The sequence below is a fragment of the Sinohyriopsis cumingii genome, chromosome 19, assembly GCF_028554795.1.
Source record: "Sinohyriopsis cumingii isolate HCF-2022 chromosome 19, ASM2855479v2, whole genome shotgun sequence".
NCBI lineage: Eukaryota > Metazoa > Mollusca > Bivalvia > Unionida > Unionidae > Sinohyriopsis > Sinohyriopsis cumingii.
Window position 1 is genome coordinate 7,308,335 of NC_142979.1, and position 25,676 is coordinate 7,334,010.

Below are 25,676 nucleotides of genomic sequence, written 5' to 3' on the forward strand. Positions count from 1 at the left end.
GATTGAAGTTACAGAAATAATGTTTTTCATTGCAATAAGAACGATTTAAGAAGATAAACAAGCATGTGTGTCAAATTTTTCCTCTTTCCAAGATTTACATGTTGCATTTATTCTTCACATTTTAATGACAAGAAAAATTATTCACATAAAAAATATTATGAAAAAATTCTTAAAAATTCTCATTTTTGCCATGGCAAAGGTTATCTTTTCAAACAATGACATTTTAACCATTTTTCTAATTAATAAAGCAAAATATTTGTAACTTATTTGCAAATTAAAGCAGAAATGCCACTCAAAATAGAAGAGAGGCCAATACAGGGGTTTCATAAATTTTTGATGGAAAGGAGTCGAAGAAGTTCTAGATCCAGTCTTGTCCTGCTAAATATGTTTTATTCAATTTCAAGTTGAGAATATTTTGTATGCAACATAACACCAAACAGTCTTGGACTCCAGAGTACAGTTTCTCAAATTACCAAAAAACTGACATACTGCAATATTAAAATAAAAATTGCATAATGTTACAGATGCTTTACAACTACTGTATACATTCTGTGGAGAAATTATATCACTAAAATGTATTCAAATTCATTTTAGGTTGAAAAAACATCGAACATAAATATGAAAAAGTTAATGACAAAATTGCCAAAATCTACTGGCTTCCTATCCACCTAATTTTGACAGGCTTACCTAACACCATTGTCTTGTCCTCTCCAGCCATCTCTCTGGTGATTTCCTTGTGTGCCAGCTGCAGAAGTCTGAGCATTCTCTGCACCTCACGATTCTCATGGCTTGGCAAATGACGTGTCTCTCCAATACTTATGTCCACAATAGCCACAGCCTTTCCTTGGTCATCTCGTAACGGAAAGGCAATGTGTCTCTCTCCATATGCATCAGCAGTCACACTTTCAGAGTTGTCAACACACTTGAACAGGTAATCCCTAGTAAAAGAACAGTAGAAAAAAACCCATTACACTTCAGAGAATATTCAAAGTTTGCTATGTTTAAAATGTTTGTGATAACGTAATCACCAACAACAAAGTAACATTATAATGATTTGTATCTAACTCAGCTAAACAAACATTTCAACCGGATTTGCATCATAAATTGAGGTCCAGAAGGAATACCATATGTACTTGCTCATAAATCGAGTCCAAATGCAAAAAGCAGAATCTGATCTGCCACTGCATAATGTGCCAGCAAATCAGGGTCTATGTTGTTTGTTCTACTGATCACTCTTAACAAAATGCACAGACATAAATCTGTCAGTACAATCTGCTATGGCAGATCTGGATCCATGTAATTTCCAGTTGGTCTCCACTTATAAATGAGCATATATGGTGCTAATACATGTCCCACAACATCATCAATAGGGATTCTCAAGCAGGAATACTCCTGCGGTGTTCCATAAGGTCTATTAACTGGTACATTCTATAAAGTGTAAATTTATTTTTTGTAGGTATCAATTGTTGAGGTTACAATTTCATCGAAGCTTAAATTATTGGGTTGGAAAAGGAGTTCAAATGTTTCCACATGAGGATCATTGTTCATTGAGTCTTTAAATGAATGCTTTTGTAGCAGCTGTCAAATCAGCAGCACAAGTATTGTCTGTTAAAAGTCCATTATAAGTCTATCTCGAGTTTAATAGCCCTCTGTGTGGTCACTAGTAAGGCATGTTTAACTCTGGAATTAACTGACCAAAGGTTCTTTATGACATTGACCGTTGGTCAAACAATGTAGTCTTGAACTAAATTTACAGTGCAGAAACCATTATCTTTTTTCTAGACTTACCATAATCTTTGACTTTTAGACCCGAAAATCTAAATGTTGGGTCAATGAACTTACTTTAGAACAAAAACTACTCTGCAGAACTCATTTTATTTGAGTCACAATGCCCATGACCTTAGACCTTTTGACCCTAAAATCAACAGCCTCTTCAACACCTAAGTGCATATCCTCCACAAAAAGTTTAGTCATGGTATGTGGTCTAGAACTAAATTCATTACGTTCTTCTTTCAGCCAGTGACTTTTACCTTTTCAGCCCCAAATCAAAAGTCTTCTTTATTACCCAAAATCAATTTCAGTCATAAACTTTGGTTCAGGTCTTTGAAGCAGAACTTAAGCAGAAATTTTTTTCCAGCAAAAGTGACCTTGACCATTTGACCCCTACACCAAGCACAAGCCATTCACATAGTCTGGTCCACATAATATCATGTAGAACTAATGTTTCTTTGTGGAAACATATTTTATTCTTCAGTCACAGTGACCTTGATCCTTTAGTTTTTGAACCCAAAGTGAATGGGCTTCTCCCTTACCCCAAGTGCAAGTCACCCACAAACTCTGACAATGGTACATATGGACATATGGAGAACTTGAGTTATTGTGCAGAAATGAAATAGGTAACAGATGGACAACATCGTAAAATACTCAATATACACTGAGGTTTTGAGTATAAATTTTAAATATTCTTGTTGGCTGGTGTAGTACTTCCTCATATTAGCACTTACAATGGGAGGCACAGAGTATACCTTATAGCAGAGAGTGCCTTATAATGAAGTATATGAAATCACTACTCCCTTATTATAATGCTGTCCATGGGAGAGTACACCATCTTCAGACCAATTGAAACTCCCTTATAATGAAGTATACGATACAGCAATCCCTTATTATAACACTATCCATGAAAGTCATACTGTATATTACCTTATAATGAGACTGCCTTGTAATGAATTACATGATACAGTGCTTCCTTATTGTAATGCTGTCCAGAGGAGACATAGAGAGTATACCACCTTATAATGAGACTGACTTATAATGATGTATATGATAACAATACCCACTTATTATAATGCTATTCGTGGGAGACTTTGTCACCATTATTTAGTTGAGACTGCATTGTAATGAAGTATATGACACAGTATTCCCTTATTGTAATGCTGTCCATGGGAGATGTAGAGTACACCATATTTTAGTGAGATTGCTTTATAATGAAGTAAATGATACAAGACTCCCTTATTAAAATGCTGTCCATGGGAGACATAGAGTACATTACCTTACATTGAGACTGCCTTACAATGAAGTATATTTAATTTAACTACCACTTAATGAAATATAACCCATGACTTTGTCTGCTTATTACACAAACCATGTTATAACTAGGGGCCTTGTTGTGATTGGGTGTTGTTGGATATCTGGATGTATGTTTGTAATGCTAAAAGCACATGATCTTGTGGTGGTAAAAGCCATGGAATGAAAAAAACAACTGAGGATAAAAGATATCCACTTACCTAAACAAGTTGTCTTTCCTTTCAAGCCGTGGTGGATTTGGAATACTCTGAATGTTTCCTTTCTTGTCTGTGGTCATCATTTTTCTGAGTGTAAAGTCCAGGCCCTTGTCATCTGGCTCCACAATGTATGTGATGATCTCCCTTACATGAGGGCTTCTGCGATGAATCCATGACACAGCACTCTCGGTGATTCGCAACAACTTTTTGCTCATGTCAACATGGTGGTAAGAAATACTGAAGGATTTGGCCACACCCTAAAATCATACTTGACTATGAATTATTACTGACTAAAGTTCTAAGTGAAGGGCAATCAACAAAAGCTAAGTAAAGACAAAACTGATACAAATTGATAATAAGGCATTCAATCTCTGATGGTTTTCAAAGGAGTCAAAGTAGTTTGCATTGACAAAGTAATTTACATTGACAAAGTAGTTTGCACTGACAAGTAGTTTGCATTGACAAAGTAGTTTGCATTGACAAGTAGTTGCATTGATAAGTAGTTTCATTGACAAAGTAGTTTGCATTGACAAAGTAGTTTGCACTGACAAGTAGTTTGCATTGACAAAGTAGTTTGCATTGACAAGTAGTTTGCATTGACAAAGTAGTTTGCATTGATCCGTTACAATATTCTGGACCATCTTAGTAAAAAGCAGTTACAACTGTGCAATAAAGACATGTCCACAGGAATGATTGGCTCCCAGTAATCTAATAAAGTAAGGTCAAACTTGACTTGAAAGACCCATATCGAGACCACCTGCTCTGTAAGACAGATTTTTAATGTAAGCAAACAACAAATTAATCTACAAGCAGTCTCAAGGACAGTGTATGAAACATGAATTCAACATATATGAACCTGGACAATAAGCCATAAATGTAATCCTTTATTTAAATCTTATCACAAAGACCTACTGAATTACCACCTGTTGACCATTTTTTGTTTACAGAAAGATTGGTTTTCAAGACAGTTTTACTGTGACTCTGTATAACCAGATGATGAACAAGATTTTTCATACATGCCACAGCCAAATAGAAATATTGGATTTAAAGGTTTGGTTACTATGGTGCTTACCTAGAAATATTGGATTTAAAAGTCTGGTTACTATGGTGCTTACCTGGAAATATTGGATTTAAAAGTTTGGTTACTACGGTGCTTACCTGGAAATATTGGATTTAAAAGTTTGGTTACTACGGTGCTTACCTGGAAATATTGGATTTAAAAGTTTGGTTACTATGGTGCTTACCTGGAAGAACTGAATTTCGTGAGTAATGAATATGTTCTTGCTGTGTCTATCAGCCAGCGTATCTATTCCCAACACTCCAAAAACTCTCTTCTTCCTGTCCTTGAGTGGAATTACTATGAAAGCACCTTCCCGCTCCTAAACAAAAAACAACATTTGAATTTGTCTAGCAGTATAGATCTGTAAAATGGCAGAGATATATATTATAATGAAACAAAACGGCTACATCTGGTTCTTGATTATTTCATTATGTTATTTGTAATGCTGTGTCAAAGGTCATCAATGGTGAAATGCTGGAGTATAGCTGGCATAGTTAAGGATTCAAGCGATTCAAAATGGAGAAAATTGTATAGGGTTGGTGTTCATTTTCTTGCAGTATGCATATATAAATATCTTCCCCAACTAAGATTGATTGCAAAGAAAGTGGAAGGGAACAATGCCCTGTCATCAAATGTCCATATAGCAGAATACGTTTAAAAATTCCCAAAAATCTACATAGAAGATAACAGTTTTCTCTAATAAAATATGCTTAGAAAAGTGTCTTGTGGTGACTGATTTTTTTACTACTATATAATTAGATAGCTTCAGAATTCTGGAACGAAATCTCCAAGGCAGATATATGGTAGGTTGTAAATTGATAATGACTTCCCAGAGTTTTATAAACATTGTTTTAAAATTTATAAGTTTCTTTCACTCTTATTGTGATTATTAAACTATAAACGTTTTCTTTTTTCATTATTCACTAAGAAACAAGCTGCAACCATTCACATTATGCCCTATCTCTCCCTGAGAACACAGTGCTAAAATATACTGAGGTAACATTACTATGAAATGATTATGTAACTATAAGATGGTCAATAAACACTGATTTTACAATAGTATACATCAATAAACTTCCAGGAAATTTCTCAACTCGGTGAGAGAAAGAGAAGTGGATTTGAAAAGTTGGTGTGCGTCAGTCAAACTTGCATTTTTTTCAGTTAATATGGTATGCTTTTCAGCAATAATAAATACACAAAATTATATTTAGGTCAAATGCACAAAATTATATTTAGGTCAAATACACAAAATTATATTTAGGTCATGTTCTGAGTTGGCAGGAATGAACGAGTTTGATATGGCATAGAGATATGCTAATGCCATTAGCCTGAGATGGTTTCATAAGCCATATTAAATGAGTTCTTCCCCTTGAACAAAAAAAACAAATGTGGTTTAATATTTATTACATACACCACTCTTTTACATTTTCAAAATAATTTTACCTTAACAGTGTGAATGTAAATCAGAACAAATTGGGATTTATTAAAGTTTGATTCAGTGCAGTTCAAAATATCAATGTGCAGATTTAGAAAAAGACACCCAAGTAGTTCTAATCTGGGTGTGTAATACAGAAATATGGATTAAACAGTTGTATTGGATTAATCAACAGAACATGTATGTAAGATTAAATGGGTATGCAATCAAAGTCTTAAGAATACTGATGGCTCGAGGTTTATGCTAATACATTACATTAAACATGATCAATATTATGAGCATAAAATGGGAGATACTGACAATCATTTCTTTTCTTTCTCTCAATATCATTCTAAGCATGTAATCTGAATTTAAATGTTTTAAGTCTTTTCTTCTTTGTATCTCTTACCAGAGAATTTATATTAAAAAAAGGACATAAAAAATATAAAATAATGTAATTGCCATCTATTGAAATGATTCCGTTTTTAGTATTACACGTGTAACTATTACAAGGGAGATAACTGCTAAGAATCTAATTAGTTTCTCTATTGATTTAAATTTGAGTTACATCCTTTACACAGCTAACTAAACTTTCACAAGACCAAAAAGGCCAATATATCTAAATATACAAATATGTTGTTGTACAAACTAATCTATGTAACAAAAAGTACAGAGCATGCTTAAGGGGAATACATTCTTCCAAACCGACAAAGAAAGTTGGCTATATACAGCAAGGTTTATAAACCTATCCCCTTCTAAACATCAAATCTACATAGAACAAAATCTAGCTCTGACCTGCAAATGTCAATTAGTCAATTAGTCATAGTCTGACAACAAATCACAATAACATCATTTTCTATATTCAACATTTATACCATGATAACAATATCCAAACATTATAAACAATTATGTGAAGAGAATAAAAAATCAACATACATAAGGAATAATGAAAATCGTATTACAACAAATGAGGTTTCATGATAATAAATGATTTGTATTAACCCAGCATCTTTAAATATAGTGAGATGCTTGTGGAAAAATAATAACTCTTTATGTGCATAAGTCTACACTAAGAACTTAGCAAAAGAAAGAGTACCTCTGGGCTTCTGTAGGGATTCCAGAACTGAATATTGCCATGATTAGCTACTCTAGGCACATGGATGGGTTTTCCACTCTCAATGGCAGCAAAACTGAAATAATGACAAAACATTTATTACAGAAATAAATAAAAAATCAAACAACATTCCTTTCTTGAATGGAATATACCAGTGCAGCTTTTCATGTTTGTTTCAGTGTGCAATTTACATTTAAAATAAGCATTAATTTAAGACATGGCAAAAAGAAATAAAGTCATCATTACAATCAAATTTCATTTAGTAGCAAATGCCTTTTGTGAATATTCCCAAAAATGTTAAAGACATATTTACTGCCCTTGTTAGGGGGAGATAAATCATTTTGTTCACCCAAGGCAAGTCATGCTCCATGAGGGCAAGCAAATCTTCCCACATACCCCAACAAGGGCAATACATTATTTATGACACCAAATATTTTATATCTTGCAAGACAGTTTTCTTAAATTGTGTCCTCTCCATCTCCCATGAACCAAATTAAAAGTCAGACAGAATATGCTCCTTGTATTCCAAATTTTGTCATCAACTTTCCCTTAAGTAATCTTTAAAGCTCTTAACTGCTGTTGTTGTTGTTGTTGTGGGGTTTAACGCCATTTTTCAGCACACGATAGGCTATGCATGGCGGCCAGTATTAATGGTGGAGGAAGAACCCGGGAAAACCCCGGAAAGAACCACCGACCCAGGAAAAGCTACTGGCAAGCTTTTTCACATAACCACATTGGCTGAATCCGAGACTCTAACCACCACAGACAGAGGTGAGATGGCAGTGATCGTATTGGAGAGTGCTTTAGACCACTCAGCCACTCTGGGCCCCCTCTTAACTGCAACTGACAGATTTCATTGTGTTCAAAAAAAAAATCTGTCACCAAGATTTTATTTTTTATCCTCATTTGGAATGCAATAGTGGCTGAACATAACCATCATTATCTCCTGCTTTTCAATACATACTCAGAACACAATAAAACATCATGGCTCCCAGAGCAAAGAATGTGTGTTTTTGATGGATTGAATCCCGTAAGTTTACGGAAGCTTTTGTCAAAAATAAAAGTATAACAGCATAATTGCTCACTGTGAGGTTTAGATTGTGGAATAATATTTCAGAGTTGGCTCAAAATGATTTTGCAGAAATAATGTTTGAATCTCTACACTTTAAGAGCCATTAAATCCTTGTATCCAAGGATGCCAAATACTGCTTACTCTTCCTGTACAGAATTTTCTTTCCTTATTTTTTTGGCTTTTACATTACTATGACTACAAATAACTTTTTATAATTATTATGGATTACTGTAAAAAAGACAGGTTGGAGATGTCTGAATATCTGGTATAAAAACTGTTGTGAATGGAGAAGTTCAATGACCATGAGTGACCAAATGCTCATATATATATATATATATATATATATATATATATATATATATATATATATATATATATATATATATATATATATATATATATAACAACAAAGGTTATCACTCTCTTAAATGACAACGCTGGGTATTAAGCCTAAGATCTCTAATTCAAATGGTACCATATATACCCACTTATAAGTCAAGTCCATCAGAAAACTGCGTAAACTGAGACCTGCCACTGCATAATGCACCATAGGTCTGGGTCTATACAGTCTGTTAATCTTTACTGTAGTACAAGCAACACAGACCCTGATCTGCTGATGCATTATGTGATCAGCATATATGTTGTTTGCAGCTGGACTTGACCTGCATGAATACATGTGGTACATATAGTAACACTATGTACAATACCTAATGCCAGGCATCTGGGTTGTAACACTATGTACAATACCTAATACCTGGCATCTGGGTTGTAACACTATGTACAATACCTAATGCCAGGCATCTGGGTTGTAACACTATGTATAATACCTAATGCCAGACCTCTGGGTTGTAACACTATGTACAATACCTAATGCCAGGCATCTGGGTTGTAACACTATGTATAATACCTAATGCCAGGCATCTGGGTTGTAACACTATGTACAATACCTAAGGCCTGGCATCTGGGGTGTAACACTATGTACAATACCTAATGCCAGGCATCTGGGTTGTAACACTATGTACAATACCTAATGCCAGGCATCTGGGTTGTAACACTATGTATAATACCGAATGCCGGGCATCTGGGGTGCAACACTATGTACAATACCTAATGCCAGGCATCTGGGTTGTAACACTATGTACAATACCTAATGCCAGGCATCTGGGTTGTAACACTATGTACAATACCTAATGCCAGGCATCTGGGTTGTAACACTATGTACAATACCTAATGCCAGGCATCTGAGTTGTAACACTATGTACAATACCTAATGCCAGGCATCTGAGTTGTAACACTATATACAATACCTAATGCCAGGCATCTGTGTTGTAACATTATGTACAATACCTAATGCCAGACCTCTGGGTTGTAACACTATGTACAATACCTAATGTCATACATCTAAAATGTAACACTATGTATAATACCGAATGCCAGGCATCTGGGGTGCAACACTATGTACAATACCTAATGCCAGGCATCTGAGTTGTAACACTATATACAATACCTAATGCCAGACCTCTGGGTTGTAACACTATGTACAATACCTAAGGCCTGGCATCTGGGGTGTAACACTATGTACAATACCTAATGCCAGGCATCTGGGTTGTAACACTATGTACAATACCTAATGCCAGGCATCTGGGTTGTAACACTATGTATAATACCGAATGCCGGGCATCTGGGGTGCAACACTATGTACAATACCTAATGCCAGGCATCTGGGTTGTAACACTATGTACAATACCTAATGCCAGGCATCTGGGTTGTAACACTATGTACAATACCTAATGCCAGGCATCTGGGTTGTAACACTATGTACAATACCTAATGCCAGGCATCTGAGTTGTAACACTATGTACAATACCTAATGCCAGGCAACTGAGTTGTAACACTATATACAATACCTAATGCCAGGCATCTGTGTTGTAACATTATGTACAATACCTAATGCCAGACCTCTGGGTTGTAACACTATGTACAATACCTAATGTCATACATCTAAAATGTAACACTATGTATAATACCGAATGCCAGGCATCTGGGGTGCAACACTATGTACAATACCTAATGCCAGGCATCTGAGTTGTAACACTATATACAATACCTAATGCCAGACCTCTGGGTTGTAACACTATGTACAATACCTAAGGCCTGGCATCTGGGGTGTAACACTATGTACAATACCTAATGCCAGGCATCTGGGTTGTAACACTATGTATAATACCGAATGCCAGGCATCTGGGTTGTAACACTATGTACAATACCTAATGCCAGGCATCTGGGTTGTAACACTATGTATAATACCGAATGCCGGGCATCTGGGGTGCACCACTATGTACAATACCTAATGCCAGGCATCTGAGTTGTAACACTATATACAATACCTAATGCCAGGCATCTGGGTTGTAACACTATGTACAATACCTAATGCCAGACCTCTGGGTTGTAACACTATGTACAATACCTAATGCCATACATCTAAAATGTAACACTATGTATAATACCGAATGCCAGGCATCTGGGGTGCAACACTATGTACAATACCTAATGCCAGGCATCTGAGTTGTAACACTATATACAATACCTAATGCCAGGCATCTGGGTTGTAACACTATGTACAATACCTAATGCCAGACCTCTGGGTTGTAACACTATGTACAATAACTAATGCCATACATCTAAAATATAACACTATGTACAATACCTAATGCCAGGCATCTGGGTTGTAACACTACATACAATACCTAATGCCAGACATCTGGGTTGTAACACTATGTATAATATCTAATGTCAGGCATCTGGGATGTAACACTATGTACAATACCTAATGCCAGGCATCTGGGTTGTAACACTATGTACAATACCTAATGCCAGACCTCTGGGTTGTAACACTATGTACAATACCTAATGCCAGGCATCTGGGGTGTAACACTATGTACAATACCTAATGCCAGGCATCTGGGTTGTAACACTATGTACAATACCTAATGCCAGACCGCTGGGTTGTAACACTATGTACAATACCTAATGCCAGGCATCTGGGGTGTAACACTATGTACAATACCTAATGCCAGGCATCTGGGTTGTAATACTATGTACAATACCTAATGCCAGACATCTGGGTCGTAACACTATGTACAATACCTAATGTCAGGCATATGGGTTGTAAACACTAAAGTATGTACAATACCTATTACCAGGCATCTGGGTTGTAACACTATGTACAATACCTAATGCCAGGCATCTGGGTTGTAACACTATGTACAATACCTAATGCCAGGTATCTGGGTTGTAACACTATGTACAATACCTAATGCCAGGCATGTCTCTGTATAGGCATTTGCCAAGCATGAAGTCTGCATCCTCCACTGTTGCAGCCACATAACGCAGACGGAATTCTCCACGCTCTGGTGCATCAGTGTTCCTTTCAAGCATAGCAATGTTGGCACAAAGGTGTTTTCCACCGCCATGGGCCTCAGCATCCTGTCAAGAGAATGCTTTGCAAATTAATTAATCTTCCAAAAAAGATAACAATTTGTAATCCACTGATATTCAGATTATAAATTGATGCTTTACCATCAGAATTGTTTTCTTTTCTATTTTTATTGAAACAAACATAAGCAATATAATTACTAACATTATTACAAGCTCAAAAAAATATGTATATGTCAAAATAATACACTGTAGGATATAACAGTTAGAACAAAGGAAGGAAGTTAATTAATATGAACATTGGAGTATGGAGGAAGAACTAAATGAATCTGAGTATATTTGTTTGAAATGTGTGAAACAAATAGAAATATATATACATTATTCCTGGATGTATCTGCATGTGTTAAAATAGTTGCTACAATGTAATTATTCTATTATTCTTATATAAGTATGCCAATGACATTTACAACCTATTCATGTATTTTTTCTTAGATAATTCTTTCTACCACAATATCTTTCAAGAAAATATTTGAACACAAAATAATCATGGAGGCTTTCTTTCATGATGCATTGTATATACATGTCTTTACAAAAGTGAAAACTGAGAGTAAATGTTAGTGTTCTTTCTAATTCATCTATTTAAATACTCCAAAACAACTTTGCTATAGCACAATTCTAAATGAGATGATTCAGTGTTTTGGAAGTGTTTTTACAAATAGTAATATTTTCTTTTTCATTTATTATTACCAGTGTTTGTAAGATAGTGGTATGTAGCAAAAATCCTGTCAAATCTTTTTCTACTTAAACCATGTTAAACAAGAATCTTTTGCTATTTATGTTAAAGTAAAATGAACTATCCAACCAAATTGGTCTGCAAGATTAAGTTGTATTTTCCATTTATTCAAAGCTTGGACTACTGGCATTTCTGTATCTCTGACCCTCTCTTTTTATCTTGATGCTTTGATCTTAAAACATCTCAACTATTTTTTTTTATGTCAGTTAATACATAATCAATTAATAGTCAATTAATACATAGTCAATTAATACATAATCAATTAATACATAGTCAATTAATACATAATCAATTAATACATAGTCAATTAATAAATAATCAATTAATACATAGTCAATTAATCGTCAATTAATGCATAGTCAATTAATACATAGTCAATTAATAATCAATTAATATAAAGTCAATTACTAGTTAATTAATATAGTCAGTTGATATATAGTCAATTAATACATAGTCAATTAATAGTCAATTAATGTATAGTCAATTAATACATAGTCAATTATTACATAGTCAATTAAGAGTCAATTAATAGGTAGTCAATTAATACATGGTCAATTAATACATAATCAATTAAAACATATTCAATCAATAATCAATTAATACATAGTTAATTAATACATAGTCAATTAATACATTGTTAATTAATAGATAGTCAATTAATATATAGTCAAATTATAGACAGTCAATTAATATATAGTCAATTAATATATAGTCAATTAATTTTATATTCAATTATTACATAGTCAATTAACACATAGTCAATTAATACATAATCAATTAATTCACAGTCAATTAATATATAGTCAACTAATATATAGTCAGCTAATATATAGTCAATTAATAAATAGTCAATTAATACATAGTCAGTCTTTTGCTCCATGGAGTAATACCTTTCTTATGCTTTGTTTTGTAAAGTTCATGAAACAGTTTCTGCAACTTTGACCTGAAATGGGATATTTCTGAGTCAGTGTCTGGTGTGGGTTCTGAATCACTCTTAGACCTGCCACATGTACTTATTGGTGACACTTTCCTCACACAATTTTTACTAGATGTATCCTTATTTCTGAGGTTTTCAGTTTAGCTGGACAGACAGACAGACAGACAATGTAACAGATGCAGAGAAGCTCAACAACTTAGTTTAGATAGCAATTTTCTTTCACAAATCAAACCAGTTATTTATATGACAGGGGTTGGGTTATTTGTAAAAGGGAAACAATGAAAAGACTTTTTTGTAAATTGTATCATGGTTTTGCATTACTGAACTGTACTGGGATATAATTATGAACTTTACTGGGATATAATTATGAACTTTACTGGGATATAATTATGAAATACACTGGGATATAATTATGAACTATACTGGGGTATAATTATGAACTATACTGGGATATAACTATGAACTTTACTGGGATATAATTATGAACTATACTGGGACATAATTATGAACTATACTGGGATATAATTATGAATTATACTGGGATATAATTATGATCTATACTGGGATATAATTAGGCCCTCTGACAGTATGAAATCATAGCAAGCAAGCAACACATGTCTGTTTGCTGCCATGACAAAACCAGAAGCCAGAATGTTAATTTTTGCTGCTGATGACAGTCATAAATTTCTTCTGCATGGTACAGTATCTTAAAATTGTCTAAGTTATATGAGCATTATATACATATTTTAAAATTTTGTCACATTATAATTTATTACTTATCATTTATATTTATGGATGATTTTGGTGTAATATTTTTTCTAAGTTCCAACATGCTAATTGACAATGATTGTTCATATTTATCATTCCTCACTGTGTATACCAAACCACAATAAGTAAATATTAAAAGATTAAATAACCAACTGGTCCCACCTTGTACAAAGCCTGGAAAACTGCTCTATAGACTGGTTCCATACTAGCTGCACCTGTCTCAGCGGCTGTCACAATCTGCTGCAGCCATTTTTTACGAGCCTCTCCACGAATACGTTCTGCATATGTGCGCTAAAAGAATAAATATTTATCAATTTAAAACAGATAATGGGAATTCAAGAAACATGTTTTGAAAGATTGACTGCATAAAATAATAACTAAACAATTATTTCAAAGTAGAAACAAAGTCTTTATGTTTTGTTCTGAGAATTTTGTTAAAAATGCAACTGAAAAACAAAATAACTATATTTCTTGAAATGCATGGCAAAATGAAATTTAAATCAGGGAATTTAATTCAAACTACTTTAAATAAGAATCAGTTACTGAAAGCTACAAATTCATAATAATTCATACAATAAACATTATCATGTATACATTCCCACCACATTTAAAATACCAAATAATAGCTTTCAGCAAATAAATGAAAATTCCCCATAATATCTATTTGGAAACGAAAAATAAGATAATGCATTATTTGATCACATGTCATCAATGACATTACATTCCACAAACTCATTTTACTTTCTCAGTATTACACAGATAAAGTATCATTTTGTTACATCCCAAATGACATCGTGACATCCATGCAAAGCAAGCATGGGCCTAATTATTGTAGGCATCACAAAAGTTATAATATACAGAATTTATGCGTTCATTGAATAAAATCAGTATTTTTCATCAGGTGATGAATAAAATCTTACAATTGTGCTCATCTTAAACTACATTAACTTGTTACATAATTACAATCTTTTGCTTGCCAAAATTGAATTATTCAACTCCTTTCATAATTTTGTAAAAAATATGCATTTATTTAAGATACCCTGCTTAAAAAGATTATAAATAAATTATTACACTCTTTGAGATTATAAATAAATTATTACACTCTTTGAGATTATAAATAAATAAATTATTATACTCTTTGAGATTATACATAAATTATTACACTCTTTGAGATCATAAATAAATTATTTTAATGACACTCTTTGAGATTATAAATAAATTATTTTAATGACACTTATATTTACAAATAAATTACATTAATGACACTCTCTGCAGTTATAAATAAATTATTTTAATGACACTCTTTGAGATTATAAATAAATTATTACACTCTTTGAGATTATAAATAAATTATTACACTCTTTGAGATTATAAATAATTACACTCTTTCAGATTAAACATAAATTATTTTAATGACACTCTTTGAGATTATAAATAAATTATTTTAATGACACTGTTTGAGATTATAAATAAGTAACATTAATGACACTCTTTGAGATTATAAATAAATTATTACACTCTTTGAGACTATAAAAAAATTATTACACTCTTTCAGATTATACATAAATTATTTTAATGACACTCTTTGAGATTATAAATAAGTAACATCAATGACACTCTTTGAGATTATAAATAAATTATTACACTCTTTGAGATTATAAATAAATTATTACACTCTTTCAGATTATACATAAATTATTTTAATGACACTCTTTGAGATTATAAATAAGTAACATTAATGACACTCTTTGAGATTAAAATAAATTATTACACTCTTTGAGATTATAAATAAATTATTACACTCTTTCAGATTATACATAAATTATTTTAATGACACTCTTTGAGATTATAAATAAGTAACATTAATGACACTCTTTGAGATTAGAAATAAATTATATTAATGACACTCTTTAAGATTATAAATAAATTATTTTAATGACACTCTTTGAGATTATAAAACAATTATTTTAATGACACTGTTTGAGATTATAAATAAATTATTTTAATGACACTTTATATTTACAACAAAAAATTACATTAATGACACTCTTTGAGATTATAAACAAATTTTTAATGACACTCTTTGAGATTATAAACAAATTTTTAATGACACTCTTTGAGATTATAAACAAATTATTTTAATGACACTCTTTGAGATTATAAACAAATTATTTTAATGACACTCTTTGAGATTATAAACAAATTATTTTAATGACACTCTTTGAGATTATAAATAAATTATTTTAATGACACTCTTTGAGATTATAAATAAATTATTTTAATGACACTTTATATTTACAAAAAAATTACATTAATGACACTCCTTGAGATTATAAACAAAATTTTTTAATGACACTCTTTGAGATTATAAACAAATTATTTTAATGACACTCTTTGAGATTATAAATAAATTATTTTAATGACACTCTTTGAGATTATAAATAAATTATTGTAATGACAATGTTTGAGATTATAAATAAATTATTTCAATTATACTCTTTGAGATTATATATAAATTATTTTATTGACACCGTTTGAGATTATAAATAAATTACATTAATGAGACTTTTTGAGATTACAAATAAATTATGTTAAAATCAATGTTAGAATAGAAATACAAAAGCATGAATCAGCCAGTTTTGATAACAGTCAATGAACACACCATTCAACATCTTTGCTGGTTGTGTTAAATTGTTACAACATATCATACAAATTAGTAATACCCAAAGTACATAAATCAAAACTCTCACCCTCCTACTCATTCTCTGTCTCATCAGTGTTAGCATGAAAATCTGAGAGACAGAGAGAGAGTGAGAGAGAGGATAAGAAATAAGTTTAGTGAGAGATCTTGTGTAACAAGTAATGTGATTGCTACCATGTTTCATCTTGAATATAAATGACCCATTTGCCCCACACTACTTGATAGGGCTGGTAAACAGAATTTTTTTTACATATAGTTTATTGGTCAGTTGAAATCAATAAATCATTGTTGTCCGAGTTTATTAGTCAGTATAGATCATTGTTATTTGGCTGTATCAGTTAAACAAATCATTGTTATTTGGCTGTATCAGTCAAAATATCATTGTTAATTGGCTGTATCAGTTAAAAGTCATTGTTATTTGGCTGTATCAGTCACAAAAATCTGTTATTTGGCTGTATCAGTTGCAAACATCATTGTTATTTGGTTGTATCAGTCATAAAAATCATTGTTATTTGGCTGTGTCAGTTAAAAAAATCATTGTTAGTTGGCTGTATCAGTCACAAAAATCAATGTTGTCTGGCTGTATCAATTTAAAAAAAAAATTATTTGGCTGCATCAGTCACAAAAATCATTGTTATTTGGCTGTATCAGTTACAAAAATCATTGTTATTTGGCTGTATCAGTAGCAAATATCATTCTTAATTGGCTGTATCAGTTACAAAATGCATTGTTATTTTGCTGTATCAGTCACAAAAATCATTGTTTGGCTGTATCAGTTACAAAAATCATTGTTATCTGGCTGTATCAGTTACAAAAATCATTGTTATTTGGCTGTATCAGTCACAAAAATCATTGTTATTTGAATGTATTAATCAGAAATTATTGTTGTTTGATTGAAATCTGTTTCATAACTTCCAAATGTTTTAATTTTTTATAAGTTCAAATAACACATTAAAATTATGCAGTAACTTAATTAACAAACAATAATTTCACAATAAGCTGGAGAAGCAGGTTAAATTTTGCAAAAAGTCTTCAAACCAAACACCTATTAAAGCTCTATGGACACATTTCAGGATTTATACTTGTCAAGCTCTCAGCTCTGCATTGGGAGATAAAACTTGAACCATGAGTGTTACTTCCTCACAAGAGCTATCTAGACCTAAACAGCTAAGTTGTCAAGCTGACAAACATGTTAATTTTTCCAACAAACACATGCCATTACTTACTCCTCCCTTATCAGATGCTTTCTAAAATAAAAATCTACTTGTCAGAATTTGAAATCAACTGTAAAATTTGTACATGTTCTGTGTATGTCAGCATTTAACTATGTGTATATTTCAATGACATTTGACTTTAAATTATTTCAAGGGATATTCATAACATGTATACACTTGTACATATTTGCCATAGTCATAAACTTACTTAGATATAGTTTAACATTAATAGTTAGACCTAAGACTAAGAAATAGCAGAACTAAAAAGGTGTCCATAGAACACAAATTCTCCCTCCTCAACATGGACCTCAGTACAAAACTTAACCAGACACAGGGGCAACACAAAGGTCTATACTCAGCAGGGACCTCAATATAAAACTTAACCAGTCATAGGGGCAACACAAAGGTCTATACTCAGCAGGGACCTCAATATAAAACTTAACCAGACATAGGGGCAACACAAATTCTCCCTCCTCAACAGGGACCTCAGTATAAAACTTAACCAGACACAGGGACAAAACAAAGGTCTATACTCAGCAGGGACCTCAATATAAAACTTAACCAGTCATAGGGGCAACACAAAGGTCTATACTCAGCAGGGACCTCAATATAAAACTTAACCAGTCATAGGGGCAACACAAAGGTCTATACTCAGCAGGGACCTCAATATAAAACTTAACCAGACATAGGGGCAACACAAAGGTCTATACTCAACAGGGACCTCAATATAAAACTTAACCAGACATAGGGGCAACACAAAGGTCTATACTCAACAGGGACCTCAATATAAAACTTTACCAGACATAGGGGCAACACAAAGGTCTATCATCAACAGTGACCTCAATATAAAACTTTACCAGACATAGGGGCAACACAAAGGTCTATACTCAGCAGGGATCTCAGTACAAAACTTTACCAGACATAGGGGCAACACAAAGGTCTATACTCAACAGGGACCTCAATAAAAAACTTTACCAGACATAGGGGCAACATAAAGGTCTATCATCAACAGTGACCTCAATATAAAACTTAACCAGACATAGGGGCAACACAAAGGTCTATACTCAACAGGGACCTCAATATAAAACTTTACCAGACATAGGGGCAACACAAAGGTCTATACTCAGCAGGGATCTCAGTACAAAACTTAACCAGACATAGGGGCAACACAAAGGTCTATACTCAACAGGGACCTCAATACAAAACTTTACCAGACATAGGGGCAACACACAAAGGTCTATACTCAGCAGGGATCTCAGTACAAAACTTTACCAGACAGATGTATAGACATGTGTAAGACCAGATGACTCTTTACCAGATAGATGTACTGACAAGGGTAACATTATATGCCCCTTTACCAGTTAGATGTACTGACAAGGGTAACATTATATGCCCCTTTACCAGACAGATGTGTATACACGGGTAACATTATATGCCCCTTTACCAGACAGATGTATATACATGGGTAACATTATATGCCCCTTTACCAGACAGATGTATAGACATGGGTAACATTATATGCCCCTTTACCAGACAGATGTATAGACATGGGTAACATTATATGCCCCTTTACCAGACAGATGTATAGACATGGGTAACATTATATGCCTCTTTACCAGATAGATGTACTGACAAGGGTAACATTATATGCCCCTTTACCAGATAGATGCTCTGACAAGGGTAACACTATATGACTGTTTACCAGATAGATGTACTGACAAGGGTAACACTATATGCCCCTTTACCAGATAGATGTACTGACAAGGGTAATATTATATGCCCCTTTACCAGACAGATGTACTGACAAGGGTAACATTATATGTCCCTTTACCAGACAGATGTACAGATATGGGAAGCACTATATGACCCTTTAAAAGGCAGATGTACAGACATGGGTAAGTCCATGTCCTTTACCAGACAGATGTACAGATCTTTAAGTCTGTTCTTTAAATCAGAATAGCTGAATTTTAAGAGCACTCTTGACTACCAAAGTTAGAAGTACAGACAAGAGTAACACTATATGACCCTTTACCAGACAACTATACAGACAAGGGTAACATTTTATGGCCCTTGAGTAGACAGATGTACAGATATGGGTAACACCATATGGCACATAACTAGACAGATGTACAGGCAAGGGTAACATTATATGGCCCTTTACTAGAGATGTACATACATGGGTAACATTTCATGACCCTTGACTAGACAGATGTATAAACTAGGGTAACACTAAATGACCATTGACTAGACAGATGTACACACATGGGTAAATACTACATGACACTAGACTAGACAGATGTACACACATGGGTAAATACTACATGACACTAGACTAGACAGATGTACACACATGGGTAAATACTACATGACACTAGACTAGACAGATGTAGATACATGGACAACACTATATGACCATTGACTAGACAGATGAACACACATGGGTAAATACTACATGACACTAGACTAGACAGATGTACACACATGGGTAAATACTACATGACACTAGACTAGACAGATGTATAAACTAGGGTAACACTATGTGACCACTGACTAGACAGATGAACACACATGGGTAAATACTACATGACACTAGACTAGACAGATGTATAAACTAGGGTAACACTATGTGACCATTGACTAGACAGATGAACACACATGGGTAAATACTACATGACACTAGACTAGACAGATGTACACACATGGGTAAATACTACATGACACTAGACTAGACAGATGTAGATACATGGACAACACTATATGACCATTGACTAGACAGATGAACACACATGGGTAAATACTACATGACACTAGACTAGACAGATGTACACACATGGGTAAATACTACATGACCCTTGACTAGACAGATGTATAAACTAGGGTAACACTATGTGACCATTGACTAGACAGATGAACACACATGGGTAAATACTACATGACACTAGACTAGACAGATGTAGATACATGGACAACACTATATGACCCTTCCTCATTTGTGAGGAGTGTGTAATGGGGGTGCTAAATATAAGAGGTGTTAAAAAATTTTTATACACTGATAATTTATATATAGTGATGACCTCAAACACAGTGGTAAATATGAGACATAAATGGAGTCCTCATAACTTCAAAAATGCAACAAATGATCTAGCACAATGAAATTAAATTTAAGTACATGTATATACAATAATTCATGTGCATCAGAAATTTGGTCATGGTATGTACAGGCCCAGAGAGTTGCTTTAAAACAAATTTTCAAGGACTTTCAAAAGTTTTCATGGAGTATTTTTCTTACAGAATATTGAACTTTCTCCATATGTTATTTTATTTCTTACTGCATAAACTGGTAAAAAAGTGGAAGAAATAACACATAACTAATTAGCATGTAACTATAGAAATGGCACACATAACTAATTACCATGCAACTATAAAAATGGCACACATAACTAATTAGCATGCAACTATAGAAATGGCATACATTAACTAATTAGCATGCAGCTATATAAATGGCACACATAACTAATTAGCATGCAACTATAGAAATGGCACACATAACTAATTAGCATGCAACTATAAAAATGGCACACATAACTAATTAGCATGCAACTATAGAAATGGCACACATAACTAATTAGCATGCAACTATAGGAATGGCACACATTAACTAATTAGCATGCAACTACAGAAATGGCACACATAACTAATTAGCATGCAACTACAGAAATGGCACACATTAACTAATTAGCATGCAACTACAGAAATGGCACACATAACTAATTAGCATGCAGCTATATAAATGGCACACATAACTAATTAGCATGCAACTATAGAAATGGCACACATTTCTAATAAGCATGCAACTATAGAAACTATAGAAATGGCACACATAACTAATTAGCATGCAACTACAGAAATGGCACACATAGCTAATTAGCATGCAACTATAGAAATGGTATACATAGCTAATTAGCATGCAACTACAGATATGGCACACATTTCTAATAAGCATTGCAACTATAGAAATGGCACACATAACTAATTAGCATGCAAACTGTAGAAATGCACACATAACTAATTAACATGCAACTATAGAAATGGCACATATAACTAATTAGCATGCAACCTACAGAAATTGCACACATAACTAATTAGCATGCAACTATAGAAATGGTATACATAACTAATTAGCATGCAACTACAGATATGGCACACATTTCTAATAAGCATTGCAACTATAGAAATGGCACACATAACTAATTAGCATGCAAACTGTAGAAATGCACACATAACTAATTAACATGCAACTATAGAAATGGCACACATAACTAATTAGCATGCAACCTACAGAAATTGTACACATAACTAATTAGCATGCAACTATAGAAATGGCACACATAACTAATTAGCATGCAACTATAGAAATGGCACACATAACTAATTAGCATGCAACTACAGAAATGGCACACATAACTAATTAGCATGCAACTATAGAAATGGTATGCATAACTAATTAGCATGCAACTACAGATATGGCACACATTTCTAATAAGCATGCAACTATAGAAATGGCACACATAACTAATTAGCATGCAAACTGTAGAAATGCACACATAACTAATTAGCATGCAACTATAGAAATGGCACACATAACTAATTAGCATGCAAACTACAGAAATTGCACACATAACTAATTAGCATGCAACTATAGAAATGGTACACATAACTAATTAGCATGCAACTATAGAAATGGCACACATAACTAATTAGCATGCAAACTACAGAAATGGCACACATAGCTAATTAGCATGCAACTTCAGATATGGCACACATAACTTATTAGCATGCAACTATAGAAATGGCACACATTTCTAATAAGCATGCAACTATAGAAATAGCACACATTAACTAATTAGTATGCAAGTACAGAAATGGCACATTTAACTAATTAGCATGCAACTATAGAAATGGCATACATTTCTAATAAGTATGCAACTATAGAAATAGTATACATAACTAATTAGCATGCAACTACAGATATGCCACACATAACTAATCAGCATGCAACTATAGAAATGGCACACATTTCTAATAAGCATGCACCTATAGAAATGGCACACATTTCTAATAAGCATACAACTATAGAAATGGCATACATTTCTAATAAGCAAGCAACTATAGAAATGGCACACATTAACTAATTAGCATGCAACTATAGAAATAGCACACATTAACTAATTAGCATGCAACTATAGGAATGGCACACATTAACTAATTAGCATGCAACTACAGAAATGGCACACATAACTAATTAGCATGCAACTATAGAAATGGCACACATTAACTAATTAGCATGTAAACTACAGAAATGGCACACATTAACTAATCAGCTTGTAACTATAGGAATGGCACACATTTCTAATAAGTATGCAACTATAGAAATGGCACACATAACTAATTAGCATGCAACTATAGAAATGGCACACAACTAATTAGCATGCAACTACAGAATTGGCACACATAACTAATTAGCATACTGCTATATAAATGGCACACATAACTAATTAGCATGCAAACTACAGAAATGGCACACATAACTAATTAGCATGCAAACTACAGAAATGGCACACATAACTAATTAGCATGCAACTATAGAAATGGCATACATAACTAGTCAGCATGCAACTATAGAAATGGCACACAACTAATTAGCATGCAAACTACAGAAATGGCACACAGAACTAATTAGCATGCAAACTACAGAAATGGCACACATAACTAATTAGCATGCAACTATAGAAATGGCATACATAACTAGTCAGCATGCAACTATAGAAATGGCACACATTAACTAATTAGCATGCAACTATAGAAATGGCACACATAACTAATTAGCATGCAACTACAGAAATGGCACACATTTCTAATTAGCATGCAACTACAAAAATGGCACACTACAAATACTTCTGATAACTACCCAACAAATGTGTTATTTCATCCACACAATTTCATGCCTTGTTATTTGTTCATTAATTTTTGAAAATATGTACATAAAATATTCTCAATTTCATTTTAATGTTTTGTATTCCCTCAGATAAATGCAATGATTTTTATTAAAAAATTCAAGGAATTTTTTAACAAATTCAATTACTTTTCAAGCCTAAAACTAACTTTTCAAATTAGGATTTTCAAGGTGATCCCTCAAAATTAAGGATTTTTCAAGGTTGTACAAACCATGTTTTGTCATTTTTCAGTTTTCTAGTTTTTGAAAAACTTATCTGAGTTGCAGATCTTTTAACTGCTTAATACAGGTTAGATAATGAACATGGTAAACTTTTATAACCTTGACCTAATTTATCTTATCTACCTAACAAACATACATTTTTATGTCTTTACTTACCTCCACATTATTGCTCAGGAATTCAACAAAGTAATCAAGGTCTCCACCAGGCATGTTATCAGCAGCCATTGTGACCAACATGCGAAACTCCCGTTTGCTAAGGCGGTTGTCATGGGCATGTTTAGATTTTTTCTTAAGCTCCTCTTTAGCTAAAATGTTAAATCATTAAAACATGATTGGTTCTTATGTTATGTCCTTTTATGTCACTGTCTAAGACACAATTACATGTATTCAGTTACAAATCATTAAAACATGATTGGTTCTTATGTTATCTCCTTCTATGTCACTGTCTAAGACAAAATTACATGTATTCAGTTACAAATCATTAAAACATGATTGGTTCTTATGTTATCTCCTTCTATGTCACTGCCTAAGACACAATTACATGTGTTCAGTTACAAATCATTAAAACATGATTGGTTCTTATGTTATCTCCTTCTATGTCACTGTCTAAGACACAATTACATGTATTCAGTTACAAATCATTAAAACATGATTGGTTCTTATGTTATCTCCTTCTATGTCACTGCCTAAGATACAATTACATGTGTTCAGTTACAAATCATTAAAACATGATTGGTTCTTATGTTATCTCCTTCTATGTCACTGTCTAAGACACAATTACATGTATTCAGTTAAAAATCAGGAAAATATGCTAAATTCATTTTCAGTATCATTTTCTTAAAAATTGATATTAAATATTCATCTGTATGAGTAAATCATCATCATGCTGGACCGAAATTTGAGGCCAAAGTGACTTCTCTCACCCTACCAGAACAGAGCAACATGAGTGGGAAGACAGGAAGAAAATTGGGGGTGTATAGAAGTCAGAATTTACAATGCTGCTCTAAACAGTCACTTGAAACAGCCATTTTACCAAACCTTTGATGCAAATAATATAAAAACAAAAGAAATACAAAGAGAACTTTCAAAAAAACATTAAAATTTTTCTAAGTTTGATTCTGAAAAATTGTGGCATGGCTGTTGTCACAAAAAGACAATAACCTAGAAAATAGAATACTATCATAAAATGGGCATGAGTTCTTGAGGTATAAACAATATCTTTTCCCTTAAAATAGGGTGAATTATAAAAAAAAAATGTAATCTTTACCAACAGTCTATAAACCAAACACTGCATAATAATCTGCTAGTGATTCAACTACAAAGAAAAGGAATGTTAAAACTTTCTTTAAGTTTTGATGTGTACATTTTCAGTACATTTAATCATTAAATCAACAAAAAAAGTTGATAAAAAAGCATGAAAAAATAATATATTGTAACTGTTTACATTGCTTTTGAACAGAAGAAAAATACAAGAGAAATTACTGTTTTCAGAATATAAAATTATTCAATTGCCAAAAATGAGGATGAAAGCTCCAACACAAGAAATGGCAATGTCAACTTTGCTTCCTCTGTATATTTGGACAAGGGGACTATTTCACTTAAATAGCATCAATCCAGTACTATTTCAGTATTCTTGGTAAAATCAGTGACTT

The 25,676-nt window shown here is 33.0% G+C and overlaps 1 protein-coding gene across 2 annotated transcripts in view; it reads right to left on the minus strand.

Annotated features, from left to right (window-relative positions):
* Positions 1–25,676, minus strand: part of LOC149775104 (EF-hand calcium-binding domain-containing protein 5-like) — a 66,224-nt gene that overhangs the window by 5,567 nt on the left and 34,981 nt on the right. Inside the window, exons 12-19 of one of the 2 annotated variants that reach the window (XM_089943142.1) lie at positions 24,181–24,329; positions 17,802–17,822; positions 14,037–14,165; positions 11,255–11,427; positions 6,852–6,945; positions 4,526–4,660; positions 3,285–3,538; positions 688–938 (exon numbers count right to left, since the gene is read on the minus strand). In XM_089943142.1, the coding sequence (XP_089799268.1) occupies positions 688–938; positions 3,285–3,538; positions 4,526–4,660; positions 6,852–6,945; positions 11,255–11,427; positions 14,037–14,165; positions 17,802–17,822; positions 24,181–24,329 (1,206 nt within the window). The remainder of the gene's footprint in view (positions 1–687; positions 939–3,284; positions 3,539–4,525; positions 4,661–6,851; positions 6,946–11,254; positions 11,428–14,036; positions 14,166–17,801; positions 17,823–24,180; positions 24,330–25,676) is intronic. The other variant, XM_089943143.1, reaches the window with a different exon arrangement.